A 15717-nucleotide genomic window follows, 5' to 3' on the forward strand; every position below is an offset into this window, starting at 1 on the left:
TGGGGAAGTCATGAAATGAGAGGAATTCCCTTGATTAAGCAATTGCCTAGAGATAGGGGTAGGACAATCAATTGTATTTGCTTTTGTAATGTATTGCATTGCTAATTACTTAGGGAGACTAGAGATGGTAAACTAGTAATTAATAGTAGGCTCTTTTCGCCGAGAGATCGGGTTTAGAGTAGGCTAAGAAAGTTTGCATGGAAATTTGATAATAAAGAGAATTTAATAAGAAAAGTAGATATAAGAGAGNNGATAAGGATGAAATTGTAAACCCCAACAACTCCATTAATTCATATATTTTCTTTGCCAATTGATTCACTTTCATTTGCATGTTTATTTTCATTTTGCATACAAGTACAAAATTATTTCCTTCTTAAGTCTTATGTAATCGATTTACATGAAAGATAAGGCCTAAGAGTCCTTTAGGAGAACGATACTCGGTCTTACCGATTATATTACTTGATAACGAGGGGCTTAACAGACGTTAGCATTAATGAACAAAGAAGAATTCTTATATACATGAGAGGGAACTTGGTGAAATCTAACCCCAACAACATATCCATCTCATATTCAACCTCCACTCATCTTTGTGCTCTTTTGCCACTAATCAAATTTATTTTTCTTTAGTTTATTATTTTTGCAATACAAATTCATGATCTCTTTTATTTTCAATCTTAATTAATCTTGTTTTATATTACTGTCTTACCATTTTATATTACTTGTGCGACTCGGTACACTTGCCGATTTGTCCCAACACCGAGACATCAGGTTTAGGGTAATTTAGAAAGTTGCATGAACATTGATAACAGAGTTGAATTTAATAAGAATAATAGATATAGGAGAGTGGATTAGGGTGAAACCGTAAACCCTAACAACAACATTCATCCATATTGTTTATCTGTCAACTGATCAATCTTTTGAGTACATGTTTTTTTTTCGTCTTTGCATTATAAAATTAAATCATTATTTATTCAAGTTTTATGAAATCAATTCACATGAACGTTTAGGCCTAAGAGTCCCTTGGGAAACGATATTCGGACATACCGTCTCTTTATTACTTGATACGATCTGGTACACTTGCCAGGGTGTTAAAATACCCCAATGTGCAGATATGTGATCCAGCAGTGAACACACAATCAATCTCTTTTTGAATCTCCTTCAAGAAAGATCACCATCGTCTTCTTGGAGAATTCTTAGAGCTCTATAATCTCAGAGAAATCAATCTGAAACAGAATGTGAACATGTTATATCATCAAAAGTCTCAGAACAACTTCATGTTCTGTCTATTTATAGAATTCTATTAATCAGACGTTCTCATAGTCGAATATGCTATTAATCCAGTCGACTATGATAAAACAGTTATAACAGATAAGTCAGACCAGTAGCATTCAATCAACCAAAATAAATTCTCATTCAATACAGTTGACTCTCAATCAATGCTGAACTAACTTTTAAAAATATAGTCGTTACTGTTCATGAGCATAACAAAATTTCAAAGCAAACACCTAATATAGTCGAATGTGTGGCGCACACAGTCGACTTCAACATGTCAGAGCAAATTGAAATTTTTTCCTTCACAAAATCTCACATAGCACTGTTTCTCAAAATCTGTACAAAAACATTAGCATAGTCGATTCAATTAGTAATGGAGTCGATTTTACCGCAGCTTTGTCACACAGTTATAAGTTCACAAAAGTGCTTGTGGTTTTCATACTTTCAAACATGTGCAATGCATCCAGAAATGATGTAGCAAGTACAAGCTCAATAAGTATGCATTCACATAGCAATATAGCACAGAAACATGTTCAACCATATATCAATCAATCATCACAAAAACATGTAACACAACAGCAACATATGTGAGTTATTAAACAATGTGTTGTCATCATCAAAAACCAGAGTGATATAGATATTGTGTTGTCAACAATCTCAACAGTTCCCACCAGTGGTTGAGATTACCTCGGTAGAATTGAGTGCTTATATAGTTAAATTCTTGTCTGAATTGCATCCTGCTATCATTAGGCACAAAACCCTAGAAAACATTTATTAGAACAAACAAAAATAAAAATAAAAAAAATCAAGTCAAAGTTAATCAATAATCACACAAATAGAATAGTTAAACCACAAGTCCCTAACAACGGCGCCAAAAACTTGTTAAAAATTCGGTAAGTATACCGAATCGTATCAAGTAATATAAATGGTAAGACCAAGTATCGTTTTCCCTAGAGACCCATTGGCCTAGACAGTGATGTGATTTGTTAATTATTTAAGACTTGAGAAATGAAAATCAATGTTTATAATACAAAACCGAAAATAAACATGAATGCAGTTGTTGATCAATTGACCAAAAGGATACGCAGGTGAATGATATATGGATGAATTATGTTGTTAGGGTGTCCGACTTTATCCTATCCACTCTCATGTATTTACAAATTCAATTCCTTCATTAATGTCAATGTCACTTTCTAATTTACCCTAATCTCGATGTCTCAGTGAAGAGAGCCTACTCCTAATTACTAGTTTACAATGTTTTGTCTCCCTAGCAATTAATCATGCATTACATTCATACAGAAGCTTAAAGGCAATCGGTCCTCCTATCCCTATGTCTAGGTAATATTGCTCCCTAGAGAATTTCCCCAAGTCTAGATTTTCCCATATGTGCCCATATCGACAAAATCAATGATCATGCAATTGAATGAGTTAAACAAAGCATGCATAGAGTATAAAGGAAAAACCATAACAATTAATTAATGAAAGCATATATATTCAAGAACAATTCAATACATTAGAGTTTCAAAGGATTAATCGTTTCTCTAACAACAATGGAGGTTTAGTTCACCATAAACATGGTGAAAGTAGATGAAAATAATGAAAAGAATGAAAGATAGAATCCTAAAAGTTGTAGATTGGAGCTTCATTATCCAAAATCTGCGTACAAGGGGTCAAAAAAGTGTTTTTGCGTCTCCTTCTATCAAAAAATAGACCCTCTAAGTCGTCTAAATCCTTATATAGCTCAGAAAAATAACAGAAAAATGGGTTAGGCCCACGCTGACACCACTTAACGCTGGAATTACCGCTCAACGGTGGGTGCGATACTCAGAAATAACGCTGAACATTGATGCCCAGGTGTTAACTTCACTGAAAAGGTTGGCACTCAGTGGCAAAAGTAGCGCTTAGCGGTGGCTGCAGAACTTGAATTATCCCTCAGCGTTGGCACTCAGGCATTTGACAGAGAACTCCACAACGAGGCCGGCGCTCAGTGATGGAAATTTGGCTCAACGGTGGCTGCGGTTCTTCTTTTGTGCACTTTTCCATCTTTTCTCGAGTCCAACTCCTTACTACTTCAACTTCCTTCATCCAATTCATGTTAATTCCTGCCAAAACAAGGAAAACCAAGCATAAAACCAAGAATACCACCTTTAGCTCTCTTATTCTCTACCTTAAGCAAAAAGCATGATTCCAAGCTAGTTTCTAAGTCATAAAAGGTGTTTTTAGTATCAAAATTAAGTATAAAATAATGGTGTTTTCAACCGTTATCAGTGTTCTATCGATAGACCACCCCTATTCACAGGTGAAGTTTATGCATTCTGGAAGGTTAGAATGCAAATGTTTATTGAGTCTATTGATTGTGAGATTTAGGATGTTATTACATTTGGTTCGTCTATTCGTACTGACAATATGCAGGAACTAAAGCCCCGTACTCAGTGGATTGCGGAAGAGAAGAAAAGATTTCAAAATGGTGTGAAAGCCCAAAACATTATTTCATCTGCTTTAACCGTTAACGAGTTTTAGAGGATATCTGTTCGTAAGATCGCTCAAGAGATGTGGGAAGTGCTGAGAGTAATGCACGAAGGTACAAATGACGTGAAGAGAGCGAGAAACGATTCACTCACATTGTGAATCATCTCATGGCTCTCGGGAAGGTATTTGAGAAGGAAGAGATCAATATCAAGATTTTGAAAAGTCTGAACAAAAATTGACAACCAAAAGTCACAACAATCTCTGAATCCAAAGATCTCACAACGATGAACATGGCTACCTTGTTTGGCAAGTTATGTGAACATGAATTGGAACTCGGTAGACTGAAGGATGAAGAGCTGATTGAAGAAAAGAAGTTCATTGATCTGAAGACTACAAGCAAGAACAACTCAGAAACAGACATGGACGAGAAAGAATTGATGACCTTTATGGTAAGGAAATTTAGTCGACTGTTAAATAATGACAGTCAACTGACTAACCTTGTAGGTCAAGGCAAAAAAAAGAGCTTTAGTACAAATGTTTTCCAGTGTTATGAATGTGGAAAGGAAGGTCACATCAAGCTTGATTGTCCAAATCTAAAGCCAAAGCAAAAAGGAAAGAAGAGATTTCCTCAAGGCAGAAACATGAAAAGAAAAGAAGCATACATTGCTTGGGAGAACCCAGAATCTGAGAGCTCAAGTGATGAGGATACTGATCAAGAGGAGGAACCCAACATTTGCAACATGGCTGGAACACTAAGTGATGACAGTGACAACAATGAAGAATTTGAGAAGCTGCCAATAGAAGAAAAGTATCAACAACTAATTGAAACATTCAGCGAACTACATGCTAAAGCAATGCGACTGGAATACAAGGTTAATCGACTAAACTCTAAAAGAAGAGATTATGAGTATAGAATTAATAACCTTGTTGCTTATAATGAGAAATTAGAAAAAGAATTTAAAGAAGCTTTGTTATCTGCTAAGAAGGTTGAAATTAAAACTGTTACAGTTGAAAAAGTCTGTGAAAATTGTCCTGCTAATATTGAAAAGATAAGTTACTTGACTAGCACGCTAGCTAAGTTTACTCAAGGTAGAGCCAATTTAAATGTTGTTTTAAAATCATCTGGCAAAGCTATATATAGGCAAGGTATAGGTTACAAAGCTCAATCTAACAGAACCAATGTTGAGAATTTTACTGATTCGAGCAAACCTGCTAGAAATGCATGTTTGTATTGTAATTGTGTTGGCCATACTGTTAGAAATTGCTATTACAGCAATATTGTTATTCCTAAAGGATTATATGTTTGGATACCAAAGGAACAAGTAATAAGGACTGGCAATCGTGGACCCAAAGATAAATGGGTACCAACAACCAAAACTTAATTTGTTTTGCAGGATACATAGTAGATGCAGTTGATCTCAAGGATAAATCAATTATGGAATACATAAAAAATATTGAGTATCTAGAATTGGTAATACTGTATCAATCTACTGCATTATGCTTGATATGATTGGTTGTGATTTTGTGATTGCACGAACATCTTGTTTGAATTGATTGTCTGGTTGATTGATTGATTGAATTGATTTTTTTTTTGTGTCTTAGTCGACTATGGTATTAATACATTCGACTATATTCCTATTTTCTGACATCTACACTCATAATATTTTATCAAATTCTCTTATGAGTTTCTTTTGATCTTTCGCGTCAGTTCTTTTCATGATGTCATTGCTACACTCTTTTCTGACACTAGAACACACCTTATTTGTGTACTTCCGATGACCCTTGACTGAACTCTAGATGTATGGAACAAGTCAGAAAATGGCTTCCAAAACTCATCTCTCAAGAAGGGAAAAAGGAAAATCCATTGCCTTGTTCCAGGAAGCCGATACTGAAGATTTAATTTGTGATAAAGACTCTGAAGTGAAAATCCATATGGGATATCCAAAGGAAGTTACTCCATCAAGATATCTGGATCCGAGGCTATTTGAAAAAGAAAATTTTAAGTTTCCTGGATGGATTGAGAAACAAAATTTGACTACATTGGTGCAAATGAAAGGAGAATGGTTTCCTGATCTTGTCAGAGCCTTCTATGATCATCTGAGAATTATTGATGGTAACATTACTTCAAGAGTCAAAGGTGTTGATATCATCATCAACAATGATATTTGGCGACAGACAACTAGTCTCAAACCAAATGGAATCCTCTCGCATAAACATGATTCAGATAAATCGCTGGTTAGATAAAAATGATATATTTAGAGGTTGGCTTAGAGTTCCTGTCAATGAGACAAGGGAAAATATGTTACTCCATAAGGATCTTAAGATTGAGGAGATGTTACTGGCACACATTTTGGCACAGGTGATTCGGCTAAGGAGACTGTTGCTGGACGAAATGACTGCTGAAGATGTATATCTTTTACATGCCATTAAGAACAACATTCCCACCAACTGGACAGAAGTACTCAAGGATCATATGATCAAGGCTACTCAATTTTTTGTTTGTCATTTGCCATATGGTATTCTTGGTAGTAACATACTGGTACTTAATGGAGTAAACGTCTCTGGTGAAAGAAAGTACTCAAGCACAAATACAAATATCATAAACTTCAACACTCTTGGCTCACTTGGACTTGTCTGGAGTGAAAAAGGCTGGCATTATGATGAAGATAATTACCAAAACCTTTTTGGAGAAATTTCTTCACCTAGAACTTTTAAATTTGACTATGTGTCTAACAATCATTATGAAATCTATTTTGTTGATCTAGTTCGAGTGTTTGGAGATAAGCTTGAACAACTGGAGTCAAAGATAAACTTCGTTATGCAACTCCTAAAGGATAAGAACCAAGATAAAAGTATATCCATGAGTTCAGTCGATGAAGGAAAGGAATGAATGATACACATCACTTGTTCTATCTTTACAAAGTATCTTTTGTGAATAGCTTATAATGCCATCTTTTGTTGTCCTTGTGTTTTCCTTGTTTGGTCTCATCATTGTAATATCTTCTTTCAAGGAAATGAAATTAGTATTTTGAATCAATTTCAATTGCTTTAATTTGAGTGATTAATATCTGATATATTGATTGATTCGACTGTGTTTTGAATGAAGTCGAATATGCTTAACCTGTTCTTACATCTTCGACTAGAGAAATACAGCAATCGACTGATCCAAACAGCACTATAAATTCCAATTCTGGAATTTGGTTATTCTTTTATTGATTGCTTACTCTTATGATCTGCTATTATCTCTGTTATAAATTGATTTTTACATATCCTATTTGAGATAATATTGTGAGATTGTTGATTGTATCATTGCATGACTAAACTGTTTGCTATCCTGTCTTTGATATAAATTTGTACTATACTGCTTTGTGTACTCTATGTAATACTACATTGTGCATATGATCTGATTTTTATCCATGCATAATGACAGGGGGAGTATCAAATTTTACACATTTGTAATTCACATGCATGCATTTCAAGGGGAGTTATCATTTTCATGTGATTAAAATGTGCTAATGAAGCATCACTACATCTTGATTATTGCATATTTTTTTGACGCATCTTTGTTTGATATCTCAGCATAAATATCTAGAGCATACCTTTTTTTCCAATGCACAAAGGGGTAGAGAATGCATGAGAGCTTTATGAAAGGAGGAGAATATGAAAGGGGGAGAATGCATTTTCATTCTATCTCATATTCTGCTTATTCTGCTTGATATTTTGTTGTTTTGAATCAGATTGTGCAAACATGGTTGGTTATTAATCATGGTTGTGCATCATCAAAAAAGGGGGAGATTGTTGAGATTGTTGACAACACAATTTCTATATCAATCTAGTTTTTTATGATGACAACACATTTCTTAATAACATGCATATGTTGTTTGTTGTTATTACATGTTCCTATGCAAATGGATTGTTATATCTGTGAACATGATTATGTACTGTGTTACATGTTCCTATGTTGATTGATTGATATATATCTGGAACGTGCTTACATGATTTATGAGTTATGTGTTATGCATCATTTCATATGTTTTACTACACATGTTTTAAAGCTGAAAACCACAAGCACTTGTATAAACTTTTAACTGTGTAACAAAGTTCTAGTACAGTCGACTACATTATTAATGGATTCGACTATGCTAAAATCTGTGCAGATTTTGAGAATTAGTGTTCTGTGATTTTTTGAGAAGAAAAGAATTTCAAAATGTTTTACTTGGTTGAAGTCGACTATGTGTTTCACACATTCGACTGTATCTGTTATCTGATTTGGAATTTTGTTATTCTCTTGCACTCTAACGACTATATTTTTAAAGGTTAGTTGAGCATTGTTGACTTGTCAACTGTATTAAATGTGTTTTGTTTTTGGTTGACCATAAGCTACTTAGTTGACTGATCTATTATAAATGTTATAATACAGTCGACTGAATTAGTAACGTATTCGACTGAGAATCTGACTGTATAACAGAAATCTATAAATAGGTTGAACACAGGTTTGTTCAGAAGACTTTTGATGAACTGATAATTTTCATTTATGTTTCAGATTTCTCTTAGCTCCAAGAATTCTCCAAGAAGACGGTGGTGATCAAAGAGGAGATTTTCTGCGCTCACATTTGTTGATCATTATCTACACAAGAAAGGTGCTTTTGTGTGATCGTCTTGAAAGCTTGACATCCTGTGAAGACTGCTGAATTGTGTTGAAGGCTTGGCATCCTGTGAAGACTGCGGAATTATGTTGAAGGCTTGGCATCCTGTGAAGATTACTGAATTGTGTTGAAGGCTTGACATCCTGTGAAGACTGCTGAATTGTTTGTAAGGCTTGGCATCCTGTGAAGTCTGCTGGAATTGGACCTGTTGTGATACAGGAGGATAGTTCACATTGAGGATTGTTCAAAGTAGGGTTGCAGATTGTAGAATAGGGGATTCTTGCTGCAATTCTGGTTTTGTTCTGCAGCTATATTTTGGTTTTGGGTTAGAGGGGAGATTTATATTTTTGACGTGGAGGTCTTCTATAAATTCCTTGTTGTAAAAACCGACCCCATTATAGTGCATTTGCTTCCGGGTGAAAGGACACTGGATGTAGGCATTGCTCGCCGAACCAGTATAAAAACTTGTGTTTGATTTTCTCTATCCCTTATTGATAACAGTCTAAAAACCGTTATTTTCATACTTAAATTTGATAGTAAAACACACCCTTTATGGCTTAGAATGAGCTTTAAATAAAGTAAAACACTTAGTTGAGTCTCTTGAGAGTCAAAAGTTAGTTTTAGCAATTTTATTCTTGTTTTGCATTGTTTTGCAGGTTTTTTAGATGAAATAAAGATGGGAGTGAAGTAAGGTGGACTTAGACCCACGAAAGAAGGAGAAAAATGATGAAAAGAAGGGTCAAGCAAGCCGATGAGTGCCAAAATGGTCCGCTGAGCGCTCAGAGCGATTAGAGGTTGTTGACTCACTAGCAAGTGTACCAGATCGTTCAAGTAATATAATCGGTAATGCCCGATATCGTTCTTCCTAAGAGACTCGAAAGGCCTTATTGTTCGTGTGAATCGAAATTTTAAGACTTGTAAATAAAATCAATTGTTGTGGATGCAAAAATAGAAAATAAACATGCAATGTGGTTTGATTCAATTGACGAGAAAAGGTTATGGATGAATGGAGTTGTTGGGGTTTACAATTTCATCTTATCTGCTCCCTCTTATCTACTCCTCTTGTCTAATGTCCTTGATTATCTAATTGTCATGCAAACTTTCTTGGCCTACCCTTAACCCGATCCCTCGGCGAAAACAACCTATTATTAATTACTGGCTTGCTATCCCTAGCCTCCCCTAGGAATTAATAACACATTAAGAACAGAATCAAAAGCAATTGATTGTCCTACCCCCTATCCCTAGGTTGGTATGGCTTAATCAAGGAATTTCTCACCAGTTTATGACAGTACCGTACGTCCCCGTATCAATAAAGACAAACAATAGTTATCGAATTAGTTAAACGATAAAAGCTTTAAGCACAGAAGAGAACCCAACAATTGATAATCAATGCATATGACAAGCATATAAATATACAAGAGATTCAATAAAATAGAGTTTCAAAAGATTACATTGTTTCCCCCAACAACAAAAGGGTTTAGTTCACCATTGTCATGGTGAACTTAGATGAGAAATGTTGGAAGAATGGAAAAGCAAACCCTAGATAGGATGAAAAGGAGCCTAAGCATCCAAGAAATTTTCTCCAAGGAGTGAAAACTAGGTCTGGCCGCCCTCTTCTGTCAAAAGAATGAATCTCAAATCGCAATAGGGCTATTTATAACTGAGGAGCGTCACAACCACCTGGCGTCACACTTACGACGCCCGGCAGTTTGCCCATAATCGCGCCACCGCCCGGCGCCAAGGGGCCACCGCTCGAAGGTTTGCCTCTGATTGCAAATCCGCCCAGCGTCCACGCCTGGTGTCAACTCCTCGCGCTGGATCGCCCAACGGTGAATTTTGCCGCTGGGCGGTTCCTAGACTCTTCTTTTCTTCATTTTTCTTCCTCTGTCTTGAGTCTAAGATCTTCATCTTCAACCTCAATCTTCACTTTCATCAAAATCGCTGCAAAATAATGCAAAACAAGCATAATATCGCTAAGAAAAGCTTTTGACTCTCGACTGACTCATTTATTGAATTTTGCATGATTCTAAGCTCATTCTAAGCCTTAAAGGGTGTAATTTGGTCTAAATTGAAATATGAAAATAATTGTTTTTCAACCGTTATCAGAGGGAAACCGCTCAGTGGAAAAACTGACCGCTGAGCGGCCAAACCCGCACAAGGCGCTGAGCGGTCAAATTAGAAGTCTGGGCGGTTGTCTATTTTTTTTAGCTAGATTCTGTAAATCTTTCTGTTATCTATCTGTTATCTTTTTGGGCTTATACATAGCCCCAGTGTGAATTAGAATGGGATTCTTTTGGCAGAGAGAAACGTCCAGAGCTATTCCACACACCTTGGAGGAGGTTCCTTGGATGCTTAGGCTCCATTCAACCAAGTTTAGGGTTATTTCTTCCATTTTTTCATTATTTTCATCTAGTTTCACCATGTCAATGGTGAGCTAAACCCTTTGTTGTTGGGGAACAATGTAATCTTTTGAAACTCTCATATAAATTGAAATTCTTATTTATTTTATATGTTTGTCATATACTTGTTTATCAATTGTTGGGTTCTCATATGTGCTCAATGCTTTTATTGTTTAACTCATTCAGTAAATGATGTTTGTCTTTATCGATATGGGGACGTACGGTAATGTCATGAACAGGTGGGAAATTCCTTGATTATGCCAATATCGCCTAGGGATAGGGGTAGGACGGTCAATTGTAATAATAGGCTATTTTCACCAAGGGATTGGGTTAAGGGTAATTAAGAAAGTATGCATGGCAATTAGATAAATAAGTGAATTAAATAAGAAGAGTAGATATATGATAGTGGATAAGATGAAATTGTAAACCCCAACAACACCATTCATCCATAGTTTCTCAAAACCAATTGAATGAATTGCATTACATGTTTATTTCTGTTCTTTGCATATAACCACCAAATTAATTCTCTTTTCTCAAGTCTTACGCGATTAGGTTACATGAAAGTTAAGGCCTAAGAGTCCTTTGGGAAAACGATACTTGGACTTACCCGTTTATATTACTTGATAACGATCTGGTACACTTGCCAAGGACATAACAAGTTTTTGGCGCCGTTGTCGGGGACTTGTGGTTTAATTTTTCTAGTAGTGTAAACTGATTAAGTTTGACTTGATTGTATATATCTTTTTTTTATCTTTTTATCTTTTTATTTTTCATTTTTCATTTGTGGAGGAGACCATATTAATGGTCAATGTGCTATACCTGAGGAGATGAAGCAAGAAGCTAACTATATGGGGAACCAATACCAGTATAGACAAGGAAATTTCAATCAAGGAAATCCTAGCCAAGGTTGGAAGAATCATCCAAGTATTGGTCAACAACAGAACAACCCATCAGGCCAACAAGGAGGCTTCAGGCAACAACAATCATCTCCGTTGTGGCAACAAATAAATCAATTGACAGAGAATGTTAGAGATTTTTCTAATAGATTTGATAAATTTGTGAAGGATTATCATGCTTAACATTCAAGTGATCAAGCTATTTTTAGATCATTAGAGACACAACTTGGTCAACTGTCAAAGAGGATTGAAGTCAGAGAGAAGAATCAAGCTAGGGTTAATACTGATGTTAATCCTAAGGAGGAATGTCGTGTTGTTGTAGTAAGGGAAAAAAGAAAAGCAGAGGAAGAAGTGATTGAGATTAGCAGTGATGAAGAAGAGGTAAGTGAGAATGATGAGTTTGGTGAAGAAGAGAAAGAAGAAGAGGGATTGGAAGAAGTTGAGAAAAGAAGGGATAGTCACAATGGGCAGATGAGAGAAATATTTAGACATGTGACTACAGTTCCTATGAAAGAAAGTCATCCTCAAATTCCTGTTTATACAAAGAAAAGTAATTATATTGAAGAGGTGATAGACCTTGACGCAGAAGAGGAAGAACAAGAAGTATTTGTGCAACCAAGAAAGGAACATCATCCACCTAAGATGAAGGATCCAGGATTGTTAACTCTTCCTTGCATAATAAATGATGTGGATATAGGAAGAGCAATGATTGACTCCGGGTCTAGCATAAATTTAATGCCCTTAAGTTACTTGAAGAAAATTAAAGGGTTAGTGTTAAAGCCAGCAAACACTACTATAACAGTTGCAGATGGTTCTATTAAGAAAACAGCTGGTAAGGTGGAAGATGCAATTGTCCGTATTGAGGAGTTGGAATTCTTAATTGATTTTGTAATCATGGACATGGAGAATGAAGGAAGGATTCCATTAATTTTACGAAGACCTTTTATTAGGACTTCCAGAATGGCAATGCGTATCCATGATGGAATAGTAAATTTGAAAGATCAAGGATTTGTGCTAATGTATAATTGCTCCAAAGGAAGGAAAGTGAAAATAAAGGAGAGGGACAGACATAAGAAGTCAAGAAGAGAAGCTGCACTAAAGAACAACACAACAGGTACTAATTCTAATAGTTGTAATGTTTTGCAAGTACCTGAAGGTGAGGAGGTTGACAAAGGAGGCACTATCCACACTGAATACACACCACTTCCAATAGGAACACAAGTGAGATTCAAGGACAAGAAGTGGCTTGTTATTAAGAATCGAGAAGATGGCAAGCTGGACATTAGGAAACCATTCACAAGAGCCATAAAAAGAGTGGATAGAAAGCAACTGATGAGTTGGGTTGATGAAGATCCCAACCGGGATGAAATGAATTGATTTTATCTAAATCCCACTTTGTATAAACATTTATAGTTTTAGGGTATTTGATTTTGTACATTTACTTTATTGAATTTTTGAACACTTTTTGGGTAGCATCTACTGAGGGATGCTAAATTTTTTATGTATCCACTGAAGGATACAAGGTAAGTACACCTACTGAAGGGTGTTGGAAGGAGAAACACTTACTGATGAGTGCTAAACAGGTTTGAGTCAGGCTCGTGACGTTATACAAGCGCTACCTGGAAGGCAATCCAGTTGATTGTTTTGTTTTTAGTCCTGTGTTAAGTGTTATACATGTTAATGATTGCATCTGAGGGGGGAAAGGCATATATTTGAAAATTGAAGGTTGAAATTGAGTGTTATGAGGAAGATGACTTAAAAGAAAGCAAAAGAAGAAGAAGTGAAATCAGGCGCAGACCGCTGAGCGGTGCATTTTACCGCTTAGCAGTTGCGGGGCTGATGGTCTCGGCTATGCTTAAAAGCTGAGCGGTTTGTTAAGTTTTCAACTTTGAAACTCTTCTTTGCATTTCGCCTGAGCGGTCTCCCTAAGCCCTAACACTCTTTTTTCACTTTCAAGAGCATTTTAGAGAGATTTCCTCACTTTCTCATTCACCCACTCACCAAAAATTCAAATTTCTACCATTACTTTGTCAAAGTTTGGGGTTTTTGGTTGGGGGATTTGCATTGGAGAGGACATACATCATCAATTAAGCAATTTTTCTGCAAGCATTCACAATCTTCACTCAAGTAAGTATACACATTCATTATTTAAGGTTTCTATTTTTAGGATTTGTTGAAGAACATGTGTAGGAACGTGATAAATTAGGGCTTTTGATTTCTATGCATGAATTGATAGAATAGGAACTGTTTAGACCGATTGAATTACATGATTTTGGTCTAGATTGATGATTTTAGCAAAATAGTGGAGATTAGGATCAAATAGGCAAGGATTGTGAAAAACCCTAGCCGCCACCACTAAGCGGTATGTTTTGGCATTGGGCGGTGGCGCGATTTGAGGCAAACCGCCTGGGTGGTCTCCTTTGACGATGGGCGGCCTGCAGCTGTTTTGCCTAAATGTTGAAATATTTGATGCTTGTGTGTTGAGAGCCCTGTTTTTATTCACAGAATTGTATGATTTGATGATGCACTAACCTCTAATGATGTTTCTGTGAATTTTGTTGGATGAAATTGACTTATGCAGGAATGTCTACCTCAAAAAGAGTTAAATGGGCAATAAGAGGAAGGAACCAGAGAGACCTAGAAGATTCTATTCTTCAAGGTTCCTTTCAAGGAAGCATGAGGAACATTTTGCTATAGTCCAGGAGAGGCGACTGCTGATGGAGAGAAAAGTCATGTACATCCCTAATTTGGCTCTGTTGACTCACTGGCACGTGTACCAGATCGTTCAAGTAATATAATCGGTAATACCCGATATCGTTCTTCCCAAGAGACTGGGAAGGCCTTATCGGTCGTGAGAATTAAGATCGTAAGACTTGTAAAGAAAAATTATATTGTTGTGGATGCAAAAACAGAAAATATACAATTTCATCAATTTCGCTCCCTCCTATCTACTCCTCTTGTTTAATGTGCTTGATTAACTAATTATCATGCAAACTTTCTTAGCCTACCCTTAGCCCGATCCCTCGGCGAAAAAAGCCTATTACTAATTACTGGCTTGCTATCCCTAGCCTCCCCTAGCAATTAATAACACTTTAAGAACAGAAGCAAAAACAATTGATTTTCCTACCCCCTATCCCTAGGTGAGTACGGCTTAACCAAGGAATTTCTCACCAGTTCATGACAGTACTGTACCTCCCCGTATCAATAAAGACAAATAACAGTTATCGAATGAGTTAAACGATAAAAGCTTTAAGCGTAGATGAGAACCCAATAATTGATAATCAACGCATATGACAAACATATAATTAAACAAGAGTTTGAATAAAAGAGAGTTTCAAAAGATTACATTGTTTCCCCCAACAACAAGAAGGGTTTAGTTCACCATTGTCATGGTGAACCTAGATGAAATATGATGAAGAAATGGAAAGCAAACCCTAGAAAAGATGAAAAGGAGTCTAAGCATCCAAGAGATCCTCCTCCAAGGAGTGAAAAGTAGGTTTGGCCGCCCTCTTCTGTCAAAAGAATGCATCTCCAATCGCAATAGGGTTATTTATAGCTGAGGAGCGTCACAGAAAACAGGCCCAAGCCCAGCAGACAGCCGCCTGGCACCACACTTACGCCGCTCGGCGGTTTTCCCCTAATCGCGACACCGCCCGGCGGTGAGGGGCTGCTGCTGTTGAAAAATTGGCAAGTGTACCAAATCGTACAAGTAATATAAATGGTAAGACCAAGTATCATTTTCCCAAGAGACTCGAAAGGCTTTCTCGTTCACGTGAATTAAAATAATAAGACTTGAAAATAAAAATTAATAAATTGGATTTGAGAATAAAGTTATTAACATGCAAAATAAAGTTGATTCAATTGACAAACGAAAACAATGGATGAATGGATGTTGTTGGGGGTTCACAATTTCGTCTAATCCTCTCTCTCTTATCTACTCCTCTTGAATATTAGTTTGATTAATTAATTGTTATGTGACTTTCTTAGCCTCCCCTTAACCCGATCCCTCGGCGAAAAGGGCCTAATATTAACTAC

At 36.3% G+C, this 15717-nt stretch overlaps 1 protein-coding gene across 1 annotated transcript; it reads left to right on the plus strand.

Moving 5' to 3' along the window:
- Nucleotides 1-4146: 4146 nt before the first annotated feature.
- LOC111241053 lies at nt 4147-8527 on the plus strand. The gene is made up of 2 exons (XM_022777486.1): nt 4147-4613; nt 8285-8527. The coding sequence occupies exons 1-2, from the start codon at nt 4161-4163 to the stop codon at nt 8324-8326; spliced, it is 495 nt and encodes a 164-aa protein (XP_022633207.1). The 5' UTR covers nt 4147-4160; the 3' UTR covers nt 8327-8527.
- Nucleotides 8528-15717: the final 7190 nt, after the last annotated feature.

The sequence above is a fragment of the Vigna radiata genome, unplaced genomic scaffold (genome assembly GCF_000741045.1).
Source record: "Vigna radiata var. radiata cultivar VC1973A unplaced genomic scaffold, Vradiata_ver6 scaffold_222, whole genome shotgun sequence".
Taxonomy (NCBI): domain Eukaryota; kingdom Viridiplantae; phylum Streptophyta; class Magnoliopsida; order Fabales; family Fabaceae; genus Vigna; species Vigna radiata.